Source organism: Choristoneura fumiferana, chromosome 30, assembly GCF_025370935.1.
Source record: "Choristoneura fumiferana chromosome 30, NRCan_CFum_1, whole genome shotgun sequence".
Classification (NCBI taxonomy): Eukaryota; Metazoa; Arthropoda; class Insecta; order Lepidoptera; family Tortricidae; genus Choristoneura; species Choristoneura fumiferana.
Window position 1 is genome coordinate 3,908,740 of NC_133501.1, and position 22,275 is coordinate 3,931,014.

General features: G+C 47.1%; 2 protein-coding genes and 1 pseudogene across 2 annotated transcripts in view; 2 read left to right on the forward strand and 1 right to left on the reverse strand.

The window, feature by feature from the left end:
- Positions 1–5,083: 5,083 nt before the first annotated feature.
- Positions 5,084–14,454, forward strand: LOC141444478 (chromaffin granule amine transporter-like; annotated as a pseudogene).
- Positions 14,455–14,785: 331 nt separating this feature from the next.
- On the forward strand, positions 14,786–18,996 carry LOC141444607 (ciliary microtubule associated protein 1B-like). The gene is made up of 6 exons (XM_074110175.1): positions 14,786–14,970; positions 15,558–15,759; positions 17,047–17,322; positions 17,588–17,690; positions 18,129–18,282; positions 18,575–18,996. Exons 1-5 carry the CDS (start codon positions 14,952–14,954, stop codon positions 18,213–18,215), a joined length of 687 nt encoding a protein of 228 aa, XP_073966276.1. The 5' UTR covers positions 14,786–14,951; the 3' UTR covers positions 18,216–18,282; positions 18,575–18,996.
- A 1,758-nt stretch (positions 18,997–20,754) lies between these two features.
- LOC141444479 (large ribosomal subunit protein mL54-like) overlaps positions 20,755–22,275 on the reverse strand; it is a 3,420-nt gene continuing 1,899 nt past the window's right edge. Inside the window, exons 2-3 of the mRNA XM_074110030.1 lie at positions 21,484–21,646; positions 20,755–21,197 (exon numbers count right to left, since the gene is read on the reverse strand). Coding sequence (XP_073966131.1) covers positions 21,038–21,197; positions 21,484–21,646 — 323 coding nt within the window. The 3' untranslated portion in view covers positions 20,755–21,037. The remainder of the gene's footprint in view (positions 21,198–21,483; positions 21,647–22,275) is intronic.

Sequence of the window (22,275 nt, forward strand, 5' to 3'; positions counted from 1 at the left end):
CCTACTTAGTAATATTTTTTTATCTAAGCATCGTCGGTGTCGGGGGACCGCTATAGCAGAAAACTAAAGTACACATATTATGTTGTATTTTTTAGGGTTCCGGAGCCAAAATGGCAAAAACGGAACCCTTATAGTTTCGCCATGTCTGTCTGTCTGTCTGTCTGTGTCTGTTTGTTTGTCTGTCTGTCCGTCCGTCCGCGGCTTTGCTCGGGGACTATATAAATGCTAGAAAGCTGTAATTTTGCACGGATATACATATGATTGCCCCCTGAAAACGAGCAGGCGGGTCACCCGATGGAAAGCAATCACTACCGCCGCCCATTGACATTATTACCGGCCGCACCCTTTGAGAAAAAAGTAGGCTCGTTTTGTTGGAGATCCCCAAGATATTATTAATAAATCACATCGGCATACCAAATGGGCCTCTTTTGGACGCGTTTCCTTTTTTTCTCTCACTCCGGTATATTAAAATACCTAATACCTAGAGCACTAGACTAGAGTCAGGCAGCGACGCACAGATGAATCTGTTTCATGCTTCTGCAGCCACATCTTTAGTAATAGGATACCTAGATTGTAGAGCACTTTTGAGCAGGACAGGAACGTGTCGTGGAGGCGCTCGCCCCGTCCTAGCCGTCCTAGCGTCGCCGGCGCGCAGCTGCGTCACCCCTTCACTGTCGTTAACTTCATCATCTGATTACACCTAAATTGTGTCCGCTTCAGTAAAAGCGTTGGATTCTTTAAGCAAAATTCTTTTGAAGATAATTTCTGACTATTATACTGCGTATGATTTACGTTACGACTCACTAGTCTTTATTTTGTTTTTGTTATATGTAGCCACGGTCTAGCACTGCAGTTCAATTGAAATTCCGGGCGTTGACTAAATTCCCGCGAGAAGCCTAAGTTATATCGTGGATTTCATTAACTTACAAAATAAAATCATAAAAAAATAGTAATGTGTATTGTATATTCCAAAACACAATCAAGTTTAATCTCTCCAGCCGTTTGATCGTGAATGAGTACCTATAACAAACAAACACGTACTAACAAACTTTCGCAGTTATAATATTACTTAGTACGATATAGTATCTATTGGTTGTACCTTGTTTTCCCTAACAACTTTTTGCCTATTCTCAGTTTGCCTAATCTACTAATATTATAAATGCGAAGTTTGTGAGTGAGTGAGTGAGTGAGTGAGTGAGTATGTTTGTTACTCTTTCACGCTGAAACGGCTGGACGGATTTGGGTGAAATTGGTATGTAGATAGCTGAACATCTGGAATAAACATAGGCTACTTTTTATCCCGATATTCCCACGGGATAGGGATAAAATCTCGAAATATCAACCGCTGGGCTTAGAGTCATGAAATTTGATAAGTAGGTAGCTGGACGTTTGAAATAACACATATGCTACTTTTTATCCCACGGGATAGGGATAAAATCTTGAACTAATAACCGCTGGGCTTAGAGCCCTGAAATTTGGTATGTAGATAGCTGAACATCTGGAATAAAACATAGGCTACTTTTTATCCCGATATTCCCACGGGATAGGGATAAAATCTCGAAATAACAACCGCTGGGCTTAGAGTCATGAAATTGTTAAGTAGGTAGCTGGACGTTTGAAATAACACATAGGCTACTTTTTTATCCCACGGGATAGGGATAAAATCTTGAACTAATAACCGCTGGGCTTAGAGCCCTGAAATTTGGTATGTAGATAGCTGGAAATTACGGAATAAAACATAGCCTACTTTTTATCCCGATATTCCCACGGGATAGGGATAAAATCTTGAAATAATAACCGCTGGGCTTAGAGTCATGAAATTTGGTATGTAGGTAACTAGACGTCGGGAATAACACGTAAGGGACTTTTTGACTCGATATTCCCACGGGATACTTAGGGATAAAATCTCTAACTAACAACCACTGGGTTTAGAGCCATGAATTTTGGTATTTAGGTAGCTGGACCTCTGGAATAACACACAAGCTAATTTTTATCCCGATATTCCCACGGATAGGGATAATCTTGAAATTAATAACCGCTGGGCTTAGAGTCAAGAAATTTGGTACGCAGGTAGCTAGACGTCTGGAATAACACATAAGCGACTTTTTGACCCGATATTCCCACGGATACCTAGGGATAAAAATCTCGAAATAACAACCACTGGGCTTAGAGCCATGAAATTGGGTATGTAGGTAGCTGGACCTCTGCAATACACATAATCTATTTTTTACCCCGATATTCCATCGGGATAGGGATAAAATCTTGAAATATTACCGCTGAGCTTAGAGTCATGAAATTTGTTTGTAGGAAGCTGGATGTCTAGAAAACACATAGGTTACTTTTTGACCCAGGATACACTAGGATATAAATATAATCAAATAACTACCGCTAGGCTTAGAGCACATGAATTGATGTAGGTAGCCGTATGTCTGGAATAACACATAAGTACGCTACTTTTATCCCGATATTCCCACGGGATAGTTTTGTAAATAAGCCCCCCATACACCCCTATTATTATTATTATTATTGTATTTTTCTTTAATTGTATACTGTAGTTTTTAAGTATTTTATTTGTAATTATTTTATTTTGAAAAATGACTTTCTGCCATGTTTCTTGCGGCGCATTCTTCTTGGCGCATTCGTCTTTCCGAAAGCGCTGGTAGTTCAATTGAAAATGAGATGAAAATGCCCATTGCGGCCAATTTACTGAATAAATGATTTGTATTTAAAATCATAAAAAAATAAATTTTGAAACTTCAGCACTGGGTTTAGAGTCTTGAATTTTGTACAGTTATTCACAACACAACCTCAATGAAGACCACGATATAAATATTGGGAATTTCCAGGGGAATTTTGTAAAATCTGAAAATTTCAATTGCAGCTACCACCCTAACAACTTTTTGCCTATTCGCAGTAAAAGCTAGTGTTAGATAAACTAAAAATACTTAAGCTAATATTTAATTTCACCTAATTTTCATTTTAGTGAAAGTAATTTTGAATACAACTTACTTTACATAATTTTGTTTCGTCTAATTTTAAATTACCTAATTATCATTTAGCATAAACTCATTTAATATAATGTTTGACTGATATAATTATATTTTGTCTAACATACATGTCACATAATTTCATTTTGTATTAACTTATTTCGTATAACGTTTGACTGACATAATTATTTTTTGTCTAACATACATGTAGCATAATTTCATTTTGTATAAAGTTTGATATAATTATATTTTGTCTAACATACATTGTATATCGCATAATTATATTTATTCTAATCATGGTTAATCCGAATAAATTGCGATATCGTTAGTTAATTCTAAAAAGTTCAGTATTATAAAATATAGTCGGTTCTGGCGCTTCGCAGGCCGCTGCCGCGGCACGCTCGCTTCGCTCGCTCGGCTAGCGCACTGTAGCATGCAGTTCTACCTAACGCTCCTCCTCGCTTCGCTCGTCGTCGTACCTATTCCCTGTATGTTTAGTATTGTTACTTGCTTGAACCGAATAAAAAATTAGTGGAATATATGGTTTAATTTATTTACATTTTAACCTACCTAATTGACCTTATTTTATAATAAACATTTAGGTACCAAAATTAGGCAGTACAGTCTAATGTTAGTTAAAACGTTATTCGGCTACATGATGATTAGTTAAAATAAGAATCGACAAAGTGAGTTTTCGATAAAATAATATAAGTACGACAAAACAAGAGTTATGCAAAATGATATTAGTTAAAACGTTATTCGGCTACATGATGATTAGTTAAAATAAGAATCGACAATGTGTTTTCGATAAAATAATATTCGACTAAACAAGAGTTATGCAAATGATCATTTAGTAAAAATGAAAATTCGACAAAATAAAAATTAAGAATAATGAAATTATACAAATTGACTTTAGACAAACTATTCATTATAGTAAAAGTTGTTAGACAAAGTGAAATTAGGCAAAAAAAAATTGGACTAGTCAAGGTACCAAAATACCAACTAAACTTCGTCTGTGTGTAAATTTGTTTGGGTAGTCTCATGAACTACTAAGTTGGTGGTCTTAAGTATTAAGTATTTTAAATAGACGGTGTACTGCCTTTTCGGCGAAATATGTTTCGCCAAATTTCACTTAGCAACCAATCTTTCGCCAAAGTTTCATTTGGCAAACCATTCGTTGGCATAACTTTACTCCGCATTTTTCTTATTTCGCAACATTTTTATATTGCAAAATTTTACTTCATCACACTTTTATGTGGCAAATAATTATGTAGCAAATGATTGGCTAAGGCGAATAACAAATTGTCAAATAACATTTGGCCAATTTTTATATTGTAAAGTTTTACTTCAAAATTTGTGCGAGCGAGCAAGACGGCTCGGAGCAGAAGCGATTTGGATAGTTTAGGTTCAGAAGGCTAAGGCGGGAGCGAAGTGGAGCGTAGCTCCCGCCTTAGCCTTCGATGTTAGGTTTTTTTTATAGCAGCCAGGATAACTGCAACTAGGAAAGTAGATTGGATCCCATTTAAAATGTCGCTAAATTAAGGTATGCCAATCAATATATTTGACTAAAACATAAATGACATCTTAAGGAAATTCCAGGTAATAATTTGCATAATAATAATTTATCAAATGATTAGTTGGGAAATGATATCAGTGCGAAACGTTGAGTTGGGAAATAACATTTCGCCTAAATAAAAATATGGGATAAATAGTTTGGGAGCTAATAATTTGCTTTATAATTTTCGCCAAAACATTAGTAAACCTAAATAGACGTAGGCTACTTTTCATTCCGGGCAAGTGCATGGTTTGTGCCCGCAAGATGCAGACGCAGTCGCCGGCACCAGCTAGTATAGTATGGTTCTATCTGTATCAGTTTATTGCGTTTAAGCCCCGCGAGCTGTTAAATGGGCAACGCGTCCTCGCCGCGATGTGCACTCGCGCCGGCGCGCGCTGATTGGATCCTGATTGCTTCTGTTATCGCGCGCCCGCAGCCTGTGGCCGCGACGCCGCCTTTACATACGCTAATTTATAAATTTGAACCTCCGTGCGGTTCCGCTCACGCTAACAGTATTTAATAGACGAGTGAAAGGGGCGGTTTGATGCAAACTTCCAGTTGCGAAGTTGTCAGAGGCGCCCTGCGGCCGCGGGCTCGGCGGCGCGGCTCGGAGCCGCAGTCGGGCGGCGGCGGCGGCGGCAGCATGAGCCCCGACACTCCCGAGGGCGGGCTTGCCCCCTTCGCGCTGGTCTACCTCACCTTCTTCCTCGACAACGTCTTGCTGACCGTCTTGGGTGAGTCTCTCGTCTGCGAGTTGAACTTTTTCCAATTATCTGATCCGGTGGCGCAAGGCGGTACACTACAAATTAGATTTTTTATCCCGTAGCGGCGCTCCAGTATGAGAATAAAAAAATTGGCTAGCTTTCTACTCCGTGGAAATTTCGAGAAATCTCATCTTAGTTTATTTTTATGATCCTCTAAGAATATCTACCATGTCTGCTAAATTTCAAGCATCCTAGCTTCAGTGTACCGAATCAGACAATATTATTCAGTAAATATGTATATGTAATTTATAAGATGCCTAGCTAGATAATGTATCGTCTACGAGCGGTCGAACGAACGCGTCTCGTTCAGCGTCTAAAGCTTAGCGTAGGTGTTGTTGCGCTCGCGCGCTGCGGCGGCCTGGGGCCTGGGGCCTGGGCCTGGGGGTGACCGCCTGACCGGCTGACCACTAGCTGGTGCGGTGTGAGTCTGTCACTTGAGCTGGTTCACATCAGGTCGTAGGTACTATCAGCATATCCATTCTTGGTTTCAGTGGTGTTCCCACTGTTAGATGCACGATCTGACAATGCCGATCACAACACACAACAGACAACAAGTGTGATATGCCAAACGTTGTACCTACCATCAGCCAAATAAGTGGTCTATCAATTTTTAAACTAGTTCCTATCAAATGGATATGTCGCTAAAGTCGAACTTTCAAGTTGACTGACACGACTATTGGCATTATTGTTTTATGACGTGGAAACGATTATCAACTTTAGGGTGGTAGACCATATATTTGGCTGATGGTACCTGGCCGGCTTCTGTCGTTCCCTTCGATCAACAATAGGTACAACTAGATGTCGGGTCGCCATAATTTTTTTTTTCAATAAAACTGTCGGTACGACCAATATGTCACTGATGTGAAGCAATCCCGAGTGCGTTAGACAATAGATAAGTGTCCAACGCACTCGGAAGCAGAATCGTTTTCACCACGCATTTCTGTCACACGGCATAAGACGAGGGTAGAAAGAGATGTTGAATACGATGGTGAACGTCTGCGCGTTAGTCATACGGCATCAGGTGTCGGGCTCACACCGCATGGCGGAGACTCCGAGCAGAGCTCTACTCTATCTGAGCGGTTGTGGTTGTGGCTTGGCAGTGCCCGTGATCCCTGACTGGGTGCGCGAGGGCGAGCTGGCGCGCTGGGCCGCGGCCGCGCAGGAGGCGCCGCTGGCCGCGCTGCTGGCCGCCGGGGCCGGCAACCACTCCGTCCTCCGCGAGGCCGCATCCGCCGGCAACACCACGCGCGGCGAGACCTTCAGTGAGCGCCTCTTTCATCCTCCATGCTTTTCAACTTATCAGAACTACGGCCTGCCTGACTAAGTCCTCACATTCCGAGGGGAGGCTTAGGCCTAATTAAATCAATTAATTGATTGAAATCCCTTTTTAGGGTTCCGGAGCCAAAATGGCAAAAACGGAACCCTTATAGTTTCGCCATGTCTGTCTGTCTGTTTGTCCGTCCGTCCGCGGCTTTGCTCAGGGACTATCAATGCTAGAAAGAAAGGTGCAACTTTGCACGGATATATGTAAACTATGCCGACAAAATGGTACAATAAAAAAAAATTACAAAAACAATTTTTTAGGTTACCTCCATCGAAGTAGTTAAAGTGGGGGTGATTTTTTTTCTCATACAACCCTATAGTGCGGGGTACCGTTGGATAGGTCTTTTAAAACCATTAGGGGTTTGCTAGGATGATTTTTCAATTAATTGATTTTGCGAAATATTAAACTTGAAAGTGCAAATTTTCATTAAAATCGAGCGTCACACCCCCCCTCTAAAATCTAAACCGGTGGCTGGAAAAAATTGAAAAAATTCAGGATGGTAGTAAGTAAGTTATCAAACTTTCAAGGAAAACTATAACGGCTAAGTTTGCTTGAGAATTATTAGTAGTTTTACTCTAAGGTATAAAATATACCTAAACTTGGAAGATTCCGTATAAAATACGAAATACTTACGTAGAAAAATATGTCATTTTTTTCGTAATGGCTACCGAACCCTATTTTGGGCGTGTCCGACACGCTCTTGGCCGGTTTAAAAAATTAGGTGACAAGGAACACAAGATATAGGTACAAAATGATTCGGGAGACGTGAGCTGGACCGACCCTACACCATTACCTAATTGATAATGGATCGTTCACAATCATGGTAAAGCCCCACACTTTTAATTGCAGACAGTAACCGTGCACTAGGCCCCCTCTACCCCACTGGGCACACTGGGCACGTGCCCAGGGCCCCGCGACGCATTGGGGCCCCCCAGTCCCTACTCCATTACCAAACGATAACCGATAGCTACTCCACTCTCGCCTGAAAATCCAGGCTTAGGTACCGAATGCAGCATGTTGTGCCCGGGCCCCCGGGGCCTCTAATAGGCTAAAGACAACCCTGCGCGCACTTTGTATTGAGACGTTTTTGTTTTCAACAAAAAATCACAAACATGCACCACGCAAAAATGGATATAATAATAATAATAATTAAACTTTATTTCAAACGTTATTACATCCATATTTAATAGTGTTAGTAATTCTTAATCTATGTTACTTTATCGCCTACTTAAATCTAAATCGCGCTACAGCCTTTATTTGACCGACCCAGTACGCCAGAATGGGGCAATCGTACCTATCAGCTATGACACTCAGGATGCTGTTAGTACTCCTGAGTCTGCCCAGCAACGAGACGATCTTCTTACGCATGAGCGCTTGAAAACCGTCCGTGCGAGCCTCTGCAAACATCAGCGATGCACGCTTGAACCACGATATCAAAACTCATTCACTTTTGGTGTTTATAAAATCTTTAAAATATCTTGAACATGAAACTACCGTGAGACTCACTCATATTAAATATAATGATAACTCACGTCTCGAGTTTAGCTCGACATGTTTCGGGCTACGGATTCGAAACATGTCGAGCTAAACTCGATTTAAGACGTGAGTTATCCGGGTCATTATATTAAATATTTATTTGATAGATAGAGGGGGTACTCGTATATGTAGGTATGCACAGTAATTAATAATAATTGTTACAGCGCAGAGATTGTAACTATTGTGAGTACAATGATGTTGATGATGGTCTGGGTTACACTTACGTATCATGGAGAAATAGAAAGGAAATGAGAGGGAATTCAGCTCCGCAAGGCATTTTATACTGAACCCATTCGTCATACCGTTCAGTGAACGTAATGTACTCGCGGCTGGCTTAACGGCTTAACCAATCACTGGCCCGATCTTCGCTAGAAGACCGGGCCAGTGTGGCCACCACAGATACACATTTGATCATCCAGGCTTTCTGCCCGAGAATGAGTGGCGCTTCAGACGCCACACACTAAACAACAAAGATTAAATTGATTAAGCAGTAAGTAGTAGCTACATATTACGGTACATGCTTCATCAACCATCTCTCCGCCAATCGCCGCCTCACCGTATGGAGATTGCATTTGAATATATCAATATCTATAGTTCCTCCGCCACGCCACGTCGTTCAGACTGCGACAAGCTCGCCTCAAAAAACTATTTGTCCTGTATTTGGTCGCACCTAACTTGAGTGAAATGGGTGGATGGTATCTTTTGGATCTATTAGGGGTATTGAAGGATATACAATACAACAAATCGAGGCAATCAACCTTACCTCTAGTAATACTGAGGGCATAGACGACGTCCGCTATCTCTCGTCGTTTGTGCAACGGAATAAGATGATGCTGATAATAATATATGTAGCCTTCACTATCTGAATCCGGTATAGGGCTGGAACTGCTCACGTCTCCTGAATCATCTGTACAATATTAGCAAAATAATGCTGACGCAAATGATTTTGCATCATAACAGCTATAAAACCTGTGTTCTCGGCCCGGTGGGACTTGCTACTCATGTGGAGATGGATACAACCCCACCCCATCCATATACCAACCTTCAGCCGAGATGGCTGCTATTTTTATTTTTTTAATTTTGAATGGACCATACTAACACTGGGTCATAGGACATCGTTACTAACACGGGTCAAAGATCAGTCGGTTGACGTGGTGCGTCGTGATCGTGCAGCGGACGGGGCCGCGGGCCTGGGCAGCACGGCGGTGGTGGGCGCGGTGCTGGGCGCGAAGGCGGCGGCGCAGCTGGCGGCGGCGCCGTGGGCGGCGCGCGCGGTGTGCGGGGGGGCGCGGCGCGCGCGCTGGCGGCGGGCGCGGCGCTGCTGGCGGGCGCGGCCCTGCTGCTGGCGCGCTGCGCGGGCGCGGGCGCGGCCTGCGCGGGGGCGGCGCGCGCGCTGCACGGGGCCGGCTCCGCGCTGACCGGCGTGGCCGGCCTGGCGCTGTGCGCCGCCACGCCGCACCGGCTGCCGGCGCTGCTGGGCGCCGTCGCTCTCGGTACCCCCCTCCCTCTAGACGACCTCACGGTTCACGGGCTCACGTTATCTCCGACTGTTGGCGTTGGGCGCCATGAATCTCGGTGCCAGCCTCTCACTAAATCGGATGAGCATTTCGATAACTTTAGGTACATTTCTGTGAATCATCAAATGTAGCGGATACTACCTGGTAATTTGACATGGCTGAAGAGAAGAGACATAGTACATCCCAGTAAAACGTAGTGGTTATATGCTCTTTGCATCCCAGGTTTGAACAAATCAAGGATCACAATCAAGCCAATAGCTATATAGCTTGTGTGTATAGTTTTAAACTTTTGTGATTTTCACTCATAGTCAAAATATCACAATCGGGACTTATCACGCTATAATACACGAGTAATTTTAACCTCGACGTTTCAACCACATTAAATGGCCGCGGCGTGGTGGTTACGAGTAGGTAGGCTGAAGTCGAAGTGTAAGGTGTCAGCAGCGCGAGTCCTTCGAACTACCCGCACTTGATCACAAAAAGAAGCGGTACTCGTATTTTGAACAGGTGTGTAATGAACAACACAACGGTATAACAACATTTGATATAATTCCAAACGATATAACAACATTTGATATAATTTCAAAGGATAGGAGCTTCACAGAACTTTTTTATAAAATAAACCTAACCTAACCGAAAGTACATCAAATCGAATTAATAACAATATAAATAAGTTTGGTTGAATATGGATACTTAAGTCCCGATTGTGAATTTTGACTACATACAATCAAGTTACAAGCCAGCTCTTGCAGTTCAAGAGTCTGCTAAAATCTGTTGGATTAATTTGAAGACACCTTTTAGAAAGCGCTATGTGTTACCTATGTCAACCTATGTGGAGCTGTGTTTGTGTGTGTGCAGTCCGTGCTAACCCCCCCCCCCCAGGTGTCCTGGTGGGCTACCCGACGGGCGGGCTGCTGCCACCCGCGTGGAGCTTCCCGCTGCTGGCCGCCGCGCTGCTCGCCGACCTCGGTGCGTGTGGTTTGAATTTTGGATTGCCCCGCTCCATTATCGCTCGCTTTTGTCAATAATTTGAAGTAATCCATTTACCTATATCTCCGTATGTATTTCCCCTGAAACGAATGATATCGGGCGTTTATACGCGAAAACCTTGCTTGGTGTTAACGAAAGGACGAAAGGGTATGCAGGTTCATTTGTCTTTCTGAATGGAGGAGGCGCTTCAGAGGTCCTCGTCAGTGTTATGCTTTCACCCCGCGATGGAGACGCGCTAACCAAATGGTCTTGAAATTCTCCTTGTGGTTCTGTAGACCTACCTACGTCGCTGCTAATACTTTCTTTATTATGATTAAAGCTTTACAATACGTATTTTTACGTAAAGAGGAATACAATCGGGTGAGTTTAAGTTTGCATGTGTACCTAGATATTATATAACTAATATATATGCTAAATATAAGTGATCCTCCTCTTCTGTCTAATAAATGGAGTATAAAGTCTCTCTCTACTTACCTAAGTAAAGGGTCAGGGAAACATTGAGACGCGTTACTTCGGGTAACCGAAGCCAACAGCGTCCGAATATTTCAGGAACGTTCCGTTCTAGTTTTCCAGAAATGTTGCCAGGTGAACTTCGCACGCGACGGGCACGAAATCCCGCTCCTCTACATTGACGAATGCAGCATTTTAGAAGTTACGTTCGACTGGCCGCTTACCGCTGAAGATGGTGGGTAGAGAGACCAGGGTCTGAGTTGCGTCTCAGAGTGAACTGCCTACTTTGCGCGCTCGAAACACTTCGTTGGATCATTTAGGCGATCGCAAAATGTCTTTTTTTGTGCGTGCGTGCGTCCGTGCACGTGTGTGTGTGTGTGTGTGTGTGTGTGATTTTGCTTTCATTCTTTCCCCAAAAACACGTCGTTACCCCAAAAGTGTTCATGCGTATGTTTGTGCAGCCGATGGCAATGCGCGCGGGCGTGTGGGGCGGGGCGGGGGCGGGGGGCGGGGGCGGGGACGCGGCGACGCGGCGGGGCCATGCGCGGGCGCCGTGCTGCTGACGACCTGCGTCATGGCGGCGCTCGAGCCCACGCTGCCGCCCTGGATCCGGGAGCGCTTTCACCCGCAGGTACCGACTGATGCTCTCCCAGCGGCCGGAGTGGTAATGGTAATTATAAACCTAAGTAGGTATAATAGTACAGCACCATTAGGATGAGGCTATCGTCGGCTCCGGGCGAGTAAAATTTTTTCAGTTTACTTACGTTGCTGGTACATTAGGCAAAAACCGACGGCTAAAGTTTGTAATGTGATGCCTTTAAAGTTATAACGCGCGGGTGCTCGCGATTGAATATAAGTATTTCCTTCTACTCTCATCGTAAACCATTTGACAGGAAGAAGTAGCGAAAGTAAATTGTGGTGCCGAGGAGGACTGATTGTTGGTGTCTGATTCAGAGGCGTCACTAGGATGAAAATATAATATATAGGTATATACCTGTGGTATTCTCAGGTGTAGATTCCAGGTGAGGCTCTGGATAATACTTTAGGGGCCCGCCAACTCACAGTCCACCCCTCGATATATTTCTACTTGGACATTTAATAAGCTATTAAAAAGTACCTACCTACTTGGTTCGTGGCGCCAGTTTGCTTTGCAGTTGTCAGTCTCAATGCCTTGCTATGGTGGTTATGGATGGTTAGTGATGTACCATATCTCGTTTGTGGCGCAGCGCTGGGTGACAGGACTAGTGTTCGTGCCGGACAGCGTGGGCTACGTGCTGGCGACAGCGTGGTGCGGCGGCGCGGCGCGCGCGCTGGGCGCCGAGCGAGTGGCGCTGAGCGGCCAGCTGGCCGTCGCACTGGCCGCGCTGGCACTGCCCGCCGCGCCCGAGGTGAGTGCGGCCCGCGCTGGGCGCCGAGCGAGTGGCGCTGAGCGGCCAGCTGGCCGTCGCACTGGCCGCGCTGGCACTGCCCGCCGCGCCCGAGGTGAGTGCGGCACGCGCTGGGCGCCGAGCGAGTGGCGCTGAGCGGCCAGCTGGCCGTCGCACTGGCCGCGCTGGCACTGCCCGCCGCGCCCGAGGTGAGTGCGGCCCGCGCGCTGGGCGCCGAGCGAGTGGCGCTGAGCGGCCAGCTGGCCGTCGCACTGGCCGCGCTGGCACTGCCCGCCGCGCCCGAGGTGAGTGCGGCCGCGCGCTGGGCGCCGAGCGAGTGGCGCTGAGCGGCCAGCTGGCCGTCGCACTGGCCGCGCTGGCACTGCCCGCCGCGCCCGAGGTGAGTGCGGCACGCGCTGGGCGCCGAGCGAGTGGCGCTGAGCGGCCAGCTGGCCGTCGCACTGGCCGCGCTGGCACTGCCCGCCGCGCCCGAGGTGAGTGCGGCACGCGCTGGGCGCCGAGCGAGTGGCGCTGAGCGGCCAGCTGGCCGTCGCACTGGCCGCGCTGGCACTGCCCGCCGCGCCCGAGGTGAGTGCGGCACGCGCTGGGCGCCGAGCGAGTGGCGCTGAGCGGCCAGCTGGCCGTCGCACTGGCCGCGCTGGCACTGCCCGCCGCGCCCGAGGTGAGTGCGGCCCGCGCGCTGGGCGCCGAGCGAGTGGCGCTGAGCGGCCAGCTGGCCGTCGCACTGGCCGCGCTGGCACTGCCCGCCGCGCCCGAGGTGAGTGCGGCCGCGCGCTGGGCGCCGAGCGAGTGGCGCTGAGCGGCCAGCTGGCCGTCGCACTGGCCGCGCTGGCACTGCCCGCCGCGCCCGAGGTGAGTGCGGGCGTGGCGTGTCTGACGGGTCCCCTCGTGTCGTGTGCAGGTGTGGTGGCTGTGCGGGCCGCACTTGGCGCTGGGCGGCGGGCTGGGCGCGGTGGACGCGGCGCTGGTGCCGGCGCTGCTGGCGCGCGCTCCCCGGCGCGTGCCGCAGCGGGCCGCGCTGGTGCAGGCCGCCGCTAGCGCCGCGTACGTGCTGGGTGAGTGTCACTGAGCTGTTGGTGTCGTGTGCAATGTGCCGCCACTGTACTGTACGGGCCGTGTGCGCAGGGCCGGTGCTGGGCGGGCTGCTGGCGTGGCGCGCAGGTTTCCCGACGGCGCTGCGCGTGCTGGGCGCCGCCAACCTGCTGTACGCCGGGTTCCTCTACAGGCAGCTGGAGCGCTACCCGCTCTCACCGCAGGTCACTCGCCTTCCTATCCGCATCCCCTGTTCGTCTACTTCTTCTTTCCTTAAATCGCCTCGTGCCGGGCCACTCGGTGGCGATATCGTTTGTAACCCTAGCTCCACACTGCTCGTGAAGTTCTCCACGAAGTACTCGGCAAAGTTGACTGAAGTAGGTACTGATCCTCGTTCAACTTCGCGAGCAGTGTGGAGCTAGGGTAAGAACGAGCTGTCGAGAGAAGCTTTACTTACTTGTCGACAGTGGGGAGCTAGTAGTACACCGGACGACTCGGATGCGAGTGAGGACGAAGGGGAGAAAGAGGCCACGCCGCTGCGCCCGCTCCAGTACGTGCCTCTACACTAACGCCCCCCCCCCCCCGCAGCTGCTCGCAACGACTGGTACTAGTACTATAGTGGAGACCCTGCGTGCTGTATCAACGCATCACCCGAACACGCAAACCTGCATGATGCCAGCGAGACTGACTTGTTGTTGATGTTACCTACCGATTACCGAGATAACACTTTTTTACAGTTCATTCCTATAATACGTGTTTCTCTGTATGTGTTTCTGCCTAATAGAAATATTAAATAATCGTTTTGTATGGAATTTGGTTTGTTTTATTGAATAAAGAACGTGAATTCTTAATGAAATCGTAGCCCCTTAACAAGTAGCGACATCGGGATCAAACTTGGGACTGAAACACCAGCTCCGCGTGCGCTGAGCGTCCGGCGACACGTCACGCCTTCCTCAGTTTGCTGAGCGGCCCGTCTGGCAGCTGCTCTCGCCTCGCCCTCTCTCCGGCAACATGTAAAAGCCATCTGAGGCTAACAGCAGCAATCCATCCGAAAAAAAACTTCCTCAGCTGTTAAAAATAGCTCGGATGCAGCTCAGAGTTCGAACCGGTCAGATCGCACAGTTTGCACAGCGGGGTGTGGTCGTGGTGGTCGCCGATCAAGCTGAAGTCAAGGCACAATTTAAGGCATCAATGGAACCTTTTCCGGCCACCTCCGCAGTCGGCTGTGACAGTGACGGCCATCAGAAAACGTCGCTCACTTGTTTCGTAGCCAACCGATCGAAATAATGTCAAGCCTTTCAAAATTTCAGTTACAAAATTAAATTCCAGTTATTAAAGTAACCACCCAAATCCAAAATTTTAGTGTCCCGTTTTCCTTTTGATACCTAGTTTTAAGTGAAATATCAAAATGTCTAAAAAACCCTTAGGTGAGTACAACCACATCCACGTCCCTCATGTAGCGGGATCCTCGCAGCTCTCGCCGCGGCAGCAGCGGGAGCTCGGGCTTGTTTAGTTCAGTCAGTGCTAGCCGGCGTAGAGCGAACTGAGCACAATCCCTAAATATTACAAGTTTTTCAACGTATTTATTATGGGAAAATAGACAACGCTAGAAGCGCCTACCTACGTATTTACAAGTAACAATAGAGCTTTCTATAATGAAACGATAATTTCTTAAAAGGATAATATTGCCTGGAGGAGTGTGAGCACTCCGTCTCGGGAGCCTTTGAAGCTTTTGAGAGTAGCATCACCATTCAATTCACTCGTCGTGCTCACGTTGTCGCTACGCCGGTTCCTGTCGGGATTACAACTGTTTAATCTTAAATATTCCTGGGGGCGTTCAGCTGCAACCATAAGATCCCGGCAAAGGCCGGCGATGTCGGAACTGAATAAATCTTTTATGAGAACCGAAAAAACCGACTTTCTGTGTACAATAAAAGCTGGGTTCGGACGGTCGTTTGACCCGTGAGAGGCACGTGGGTCGCAGTAGCGGTGTGCAACTGTCCGGTGTCCTCAGGGCCGGGGCCGGGCGCGTACCAGCTGCCGACGACGGTGGGGTTCCCGTCGCACGACCCGAGCCGCACGCGCGCGCCGCAGTACTCGTTCGGCAGCGTGGGCGGCTGGCGCGCGCGCGGGCTGGGCCCGGGGCCCGCTTACCGCATCGACCGCATCACGAGAGAGGGCGCCATGTCCTCGCCCGCCTGGAGCTTCGGGGCCAGGTACTACACTTATACACTACACTACGCTCACTCTCGACGAACATAAAAACCTAGTCTCCTGATACGAGTACCGTTTACATGCGTCGACATTATCAGTAGGCTGCGGAGTGCCAGGAAAAAACCACAGGACAACTATTAAAGCTGGTTTATATTAATTACATTAGGCCGGACCGACAGCTATCAGAAGCCCAGAATGAATAAGCAGTCGGATGAAAATTAGGGCGACCCGATAAAACTGTTGGCGATGACATATTTATCGGACGCGATTTTGGTCCTTCAGGTCTGGTCTGGTCAGGTTTTGGTCATTACTGCTTTGTACGGCATCGTTCGGGTTGTAGCGAGAAAAGCAAGGCCCGATAGTCAGCCAACTGTTGGTCCGACCTGATGTGAACTTAGGGAAGCTAGGAAAAGCAATCGTATTGGTGATTTTCTCCTCGCACACCGCTCGACTTGCACCTTTAAGCTCTAAGGCTAAGATAAATAGGTAGAAGAATGTCACTTCACTTGATTACCTAGGTATACTGTTACATCTCGGATATGTCAGGTTAGGTAGACCATTGCATGTCATGCTCTATGCAAGGTACCTGCCACTACAGAGTGGTGCGGAATATCAATTACTACAATGTTTCGAAGGATACTACGCGAGGACAGAGACAGAGATACCGCAGAACCGTTGAATAATGTTACATTAAAGTAGCCGGAAGAGAGATTCGCCTCTTCATTTACGTACCCATCCTTGCTACAGAGTCAGCACTCGGAGATGCCAATTAAAAACTATCGTAAGTATACGTTTACTGAAAATGCAACGGTTTGAGGATGTTCCTACGAGTGTTATGCTACATTTACACGCTTGCCAAGGGCTGGTAAATGTCGACAAGCACAAGGTTTATAATCGGGGGTGTTGTGTTTGGTCTGGCTTGCATGAGATGACAATCATGCCAGAGCTTCCCGATCCCGGCTCGTGTCGATTTTTGAACGTGTAAATGGCATTCAAGCGTTTCTAAAATCTTGAAGCTCCTGAAGTTTGCCAAGTCACGGCGAATAGGTACGTGTATAAACTTACCATATCGGCGCTCGGGCTCGGACGGCCCTGGTCTTATACTCATCATCATCATCTCAGTAGTAGGACGTCCACTGTTGGACATAAGCCTCCCCTCGGAAGCGGGTCATCCGTCCTTATTCTTATACTAATACTACGAACCGTCCCGGTCCCGCTGACGCTAATATTATCCTCGATATCCTCGAGCGAGAGGGACGGTACGATACGTGCGTGCGTGGCGTGCGCAGGTTCCCGCAGCGAGCGACGCAGCGCACGCCGGGGCCGGGTGCGCACGCGCCGGAGCGCTGCCCGACGCCGACGACGCGCGCGCCGATATACTCGATGGGCGCGCGACTGGGCTTCGGGCTGAAGCGCGCGGGGCCGGCGCCCAACGCGTACGCGCTGCGGCTGGCGCCCGGCTCGCCCGCCTACACCATGGGCGCGCGCGTCGGGTTCAACCTCAAGCCGCGCTCGCCAGGACCCGCCGTCTACTTCCAGCGCGACGCAGACGTCTACAAGACCAGGTCGGTGTTCCGGTGTTCTCCCTCCCCCTTGCGAGTTGCCACTAGCAGCTACTCGATATACGCCTATGGACGCTTGCTGGTTGCTGTGCGATCGACAGTACTGTATAGTCGAATTTCCTATGCCTAAACCCGCGTGTAGAAAAAGTTATTTCGTGTCGAGTTCAACATTTAATGCCTATACATTGTATAATATAGTTATTAGCTGTACTACATGCTGTGTGTGTGTGTGTGTGATATACTGTAGTGTGTGTGTGTGTGTGTACAGGATGCCAGCGTACTCTCTGAGCGCGCGTCTGGAGGGCGCGGGCAAGGCGACGCGCACTCCGGGCCCCGCCAACTACCCGCCAGACCTCTACAACACCAAGAAGGTACGCCTCGCTGCCTTCTGTACCTTAGCATTAGCACTGTAAGCTTAGAGCCTATTGCACTGGCGATTTACAGACAAATTCATCGGTATACAATTTTGTAAGAAAAGCTGACATTGGCGGCTTCTCATTCGTTGATTTCGGGTGCAAACCCGCGTACATCTCGACAGGTGCCGATGCTTCGCGAGAAAGGCGGCGAGTCAAAAATTTAGAATTTATAGTTCTTCAGGAGAGTATTCGAGCAGCACCCGCCCGTAGTGTGTCAGCCGCATCGAAGCCCCTTTCCCATTCTTTCTTGGGCACTCTGGGCACGTGCCCAGGGCCCCGCGAACGATGGCCCACTCGTAAGACCGCACTATCCAAAATTGATCAGCTTACAAGTGGCTACTTACGGCCGCATCTGTCTGTATACTGTGGTTGTGACGGGCGTTTGTGTTGCAGAATCCGTATTCGTTTTCGTTCGGCACGAAACACGCGGACTATGCGCCGCCGATGATCGTCAAGGAGGACACTATGGACTGCCTGTAGCGTGACGCCTGCGGCCAGCGGCCAGCGGCCAGGAGCCTGCAGCCCGCACGGTGCCGAGCGGCGGCCGGTGAGTTAACGCACGCCGCTAGCCTTTTGAAGCAGCGACGTCAAGCTGGCAAGAGCTGTCGTGCCTACAACGCCGTCGCGCTTACACATTATCAAGTAGGTCCTCGTATAGTTCATCAAAAGATGAGCAGTTGTGGAGTTCAAGATGATCTAAACACTCTTATTATCCTTGCAGTAGAGTCGTGTGTTAGATCATTTCTTTTGAGCACTTCTCATCCACTCTCGGCTGCCAGTATGACCTGGACGCGATGGCAGGTTTGCCAAATAACACAGGCACGTGCTCTTAATTACAGAATGGATTGCGGCTGTCGGCGGATGTACGGGCGATGCGGGAGCGCTGGGGAACAAAAAGAAAGAAACACGAGGCCTCGGGAGACGGACCGTCTTCTCTGCGACCCAACAGAAACCATTACTTTTGGCCTTCAAGTTTCTTTTTCTCTAAAATTGCCTGTAAAAGTTCTATAAAAATTGAATGTAATAGAAAAAGAGGGAGCAAGGAGCAGTGTCAAAAAAATAGTTCAAGTCGAAAATGTTGTGATATATAGTCTGAGCGATGTGAAAGTTAAGAGTGAGTGTGAGTTGTGTGCGTTGCGGACAAGATAAAGTTCACCGCGGGTGGCGACTGGCGGTGAGCACGAGCACTGCGGCTCCCGCTCCGATGTGAAGTCATGTGCTTACCTTGTGAAACCGTCAATAAAAAATGTTATATTCGAAATGTTTTTTTTTTTTCGATATTTCTGTATTTCAGAGGAACTATTGGTGAAAATTTTAAGGAGTTTGGGAGGTGATCGAATAGCATTTTGATCTGGCAGGGATTGGTCTTTTTAACAGACTTCAAAAAAAGGAGGAGGTTATCAGTATGTTTGTGGCCTCATAACTCCGTCATTTATGAACCGATTTGAAAAAAATGTTTTTCGTTCATCTAGGAATGCTTTCAATTAGGTCCCATAAGCACCAAATCAGGATCTGATGATTGGATCCTAAGGAAATCAGGAGACCCACTTGCTCGTTTGCCATCCAGTCGTATAAAAAAAAAAAAAAAAAATCGAGGGAACTCTTCAAATATTGAAGGAACGCATATGGTAATTTCGATATATTTAAGAGTAACTCGTGCATTCTTGAAAATCATCATTAATTGGTGAAGTTTGGAACTGATGATGAATACTAAATTTGACCAATAGAGCGACTACTCAATAACAAAGTACTTCACGGGTTGAATTTCAATTACTTTAACGCAGTTGCTAAGCAATTTAAACTCAACGTAATTCATATGGTGAAATGGAACAGGTGATGTGATGAAGCACCCAGACTCCTCAATAATGAACGTCTCTGCATCGGAAAAAGCAATTTTTCGTAAAAGGTGACAAACAGTTGACATTAAACTATTGTAACTTAGATCTTTTACACTAAAAAGCGTGAAAAAAAATTATAACAAAAAAAACCATGAAAATAATTTTCTACCAGTCTGAGGTTGGAGCCTCAGCACGAGCCAGCAGGAGTGATTGAAGCCCAATATACTTGTCTAGTTGTAGGTGAGGTCGAAAGTCTTCAAGACTAGTCTTAACAACACTCTAGAGGTTGACGATTACCATTGCTGCTGGCTCGTGCTGAGGCACCGACTTCAGACTGGTAGAAAATTATTTTCATGGTTTTTTGTAGTTGGTTCTATTTTTTTGTTATAATTTTTTATAATAATGCTCTCTCTTCTTGATGTTTGAATAGGTTTGAATCATCAAAATGCTTAGCAGCGAAAATGTTAATTAAAATGACCAAGAACTCACACCTCAACTCAATGGGACTAGTGGGACAGACGGCACACCAGACGTCTATTTTGATGGCATGTCTTAACCAACCTCGACATTAAAATAATCATTTCGACGCAAATCATGGAAATGTGCTATGTTATCCACCAACTCTTTCCAGACATTATTTTCCAAGTGTTCTTAACACAAGACTCCATTACAAGGAATATAAAAGTTATTTCACACAGCACTTTAGCTCTTCTCATATTTGCTGTCTGCACCAATGTAGTATTGACATCCAACATGCAAGCAGCAGCAGCAGCAGCAGCAGCAGCAGCAGCAGCAGCAGCAGCAGCAGCAGCAGCAGCTTTCTGTTGCTCTAGTTAGCGTAGAATTATTTATGCTATTTCTTAAATCGACATTACTAATAAACCCTCTTTAGATAGACTGACTGTTGATACACCACTTCGATTGCATTTTACAAGTCCCATTTGGTATTTTGCGTTTGTGTTATTTTGCGTAATTAATAAACTCGCAAAACACCACAAAACGTGAGGTTGGTTTTTTGCGTTTATAAGTAGTTGGTATTTAGCGTAATCATATAAAAAAATCCGCAAATAACCAAAAAACCTCGGGTTGCTATTTCGCGTTTGTGGTGTTAAAGGGGCAGACCATTATCATCAAAAAGTGATGGAGCTTACTTTTTCCTAAATTTGAATTGGAAACAAATATACTAGATAACAAATTTATTAACACTTAACTATTTGAGCTACACACTCACTCTATTCATAAAGCAGAGTTCAGACTTTCAAGATAAATTGTGCAAGTCGCATTACATTGCGGCACTCAATTGACCACTAAAAACTCGTTGGCTTTACGGCCTGGCAATGAAATGAAACTTGCACGATTTTTCTTGAAAGTCTAAACTCGGCTTAACAGTCTTTGGTGGCCTCATTGTGTTGTGAACAAAGTTTGGCGCCGAAACGTAGATCAGCTCCGTACAGGCCCTTTGGGTTAGAATTTGCGCAGCGAGCGCAGCTTGTTGTTGCGGCGCATGCCGGCGGCGCGCACGCGCAGCCAGTACTGCTTGCTGGCGGGGTCCAGCTCGGCCAGCGCCGGCGCGCCGCGCGTGCGCAGCTCCCACAGCCACGGGGGTACTCGCTGTCCGGCCCAACTGGAATCAAACAGTGCAACATTACGTTGTTAACCTCTCATATTTTATGGGTGAGCTATAAAAAGCCCTGCATTCTAGCCTTATTACTCTTTGAACATCAAGAACACCTAAAGCACAGAATATAATAATAGTACATATATACAGAATGGCCACGCTCCGCTCCGCTCAAAATAAAAATGAAGGTTGGGGCTGCATTTCCACCAAATATGTGCAAGGATGTGTTGTGTGTTTTTAACCAATAGAGCAATGGCACATCTCTGGTCGAAACGGAGCCTACAGGTTTCACATAGCATCTGGGAGTACCTTGACGTCATCCCCGGAGGTGTGTATGTTGGCGCCGCACACTAGCGTGACCAGCTTGTGCGGGTCGGTCTCAACGGGCAGCTCGCGCTTCTCCATGGCGCCCAGCTTGCCCAGCTTCTTCTTGCCCTTGCCCAGACCCATCACACCTGCCAACACACACGACTGTCACTAACTACTCCTTCTTCAAACAACGTGAAATGGTTGTCTGGAAGAGATCGCTTTTAAGCGATAAGGACCGCCTATTGCCTACCGTGAATGTGTTTATATGATAAGTATTTTTTACTGCTTTATGGTGTGAATAAAGAATATTTGTATTGTATTGTATTGTATTGTGAAATACCAGCACATTGCCGCGATAATCTACAAAAAAAAGGGTATCGGAATAAACCCTAGTCTGTACGGACGATTTATACCACGCGGTTGCAAGTTCATCGGAAAAGTCCACTGTGAAGTCTTCGACTGGATATCAGCATAATAATATTTAGATAGAACAGAGACTGAGGTAGAAACCCAACGGAGGAAGTTTCCTCCAGCAGCGGATGTTTTCTTGGCGGCGGCGCACAGCGGCACAGGAGGAGTGCAGCGCGCGCGAGCTAGTCGCCGGCGTCAACCGCGCACACAGTAACGGACCATTATTTTAAAACACGACGTTTAAATTAAATTTCTTCCAGTCGTGAATTTTTAAGAATTTCAGGTTTTCAGGTTAGAATTGTATTTGACATTAGTTAGACTGACGTATGTTTTTTTTATTATCTGGTCAGTTCGGATAGGCTAA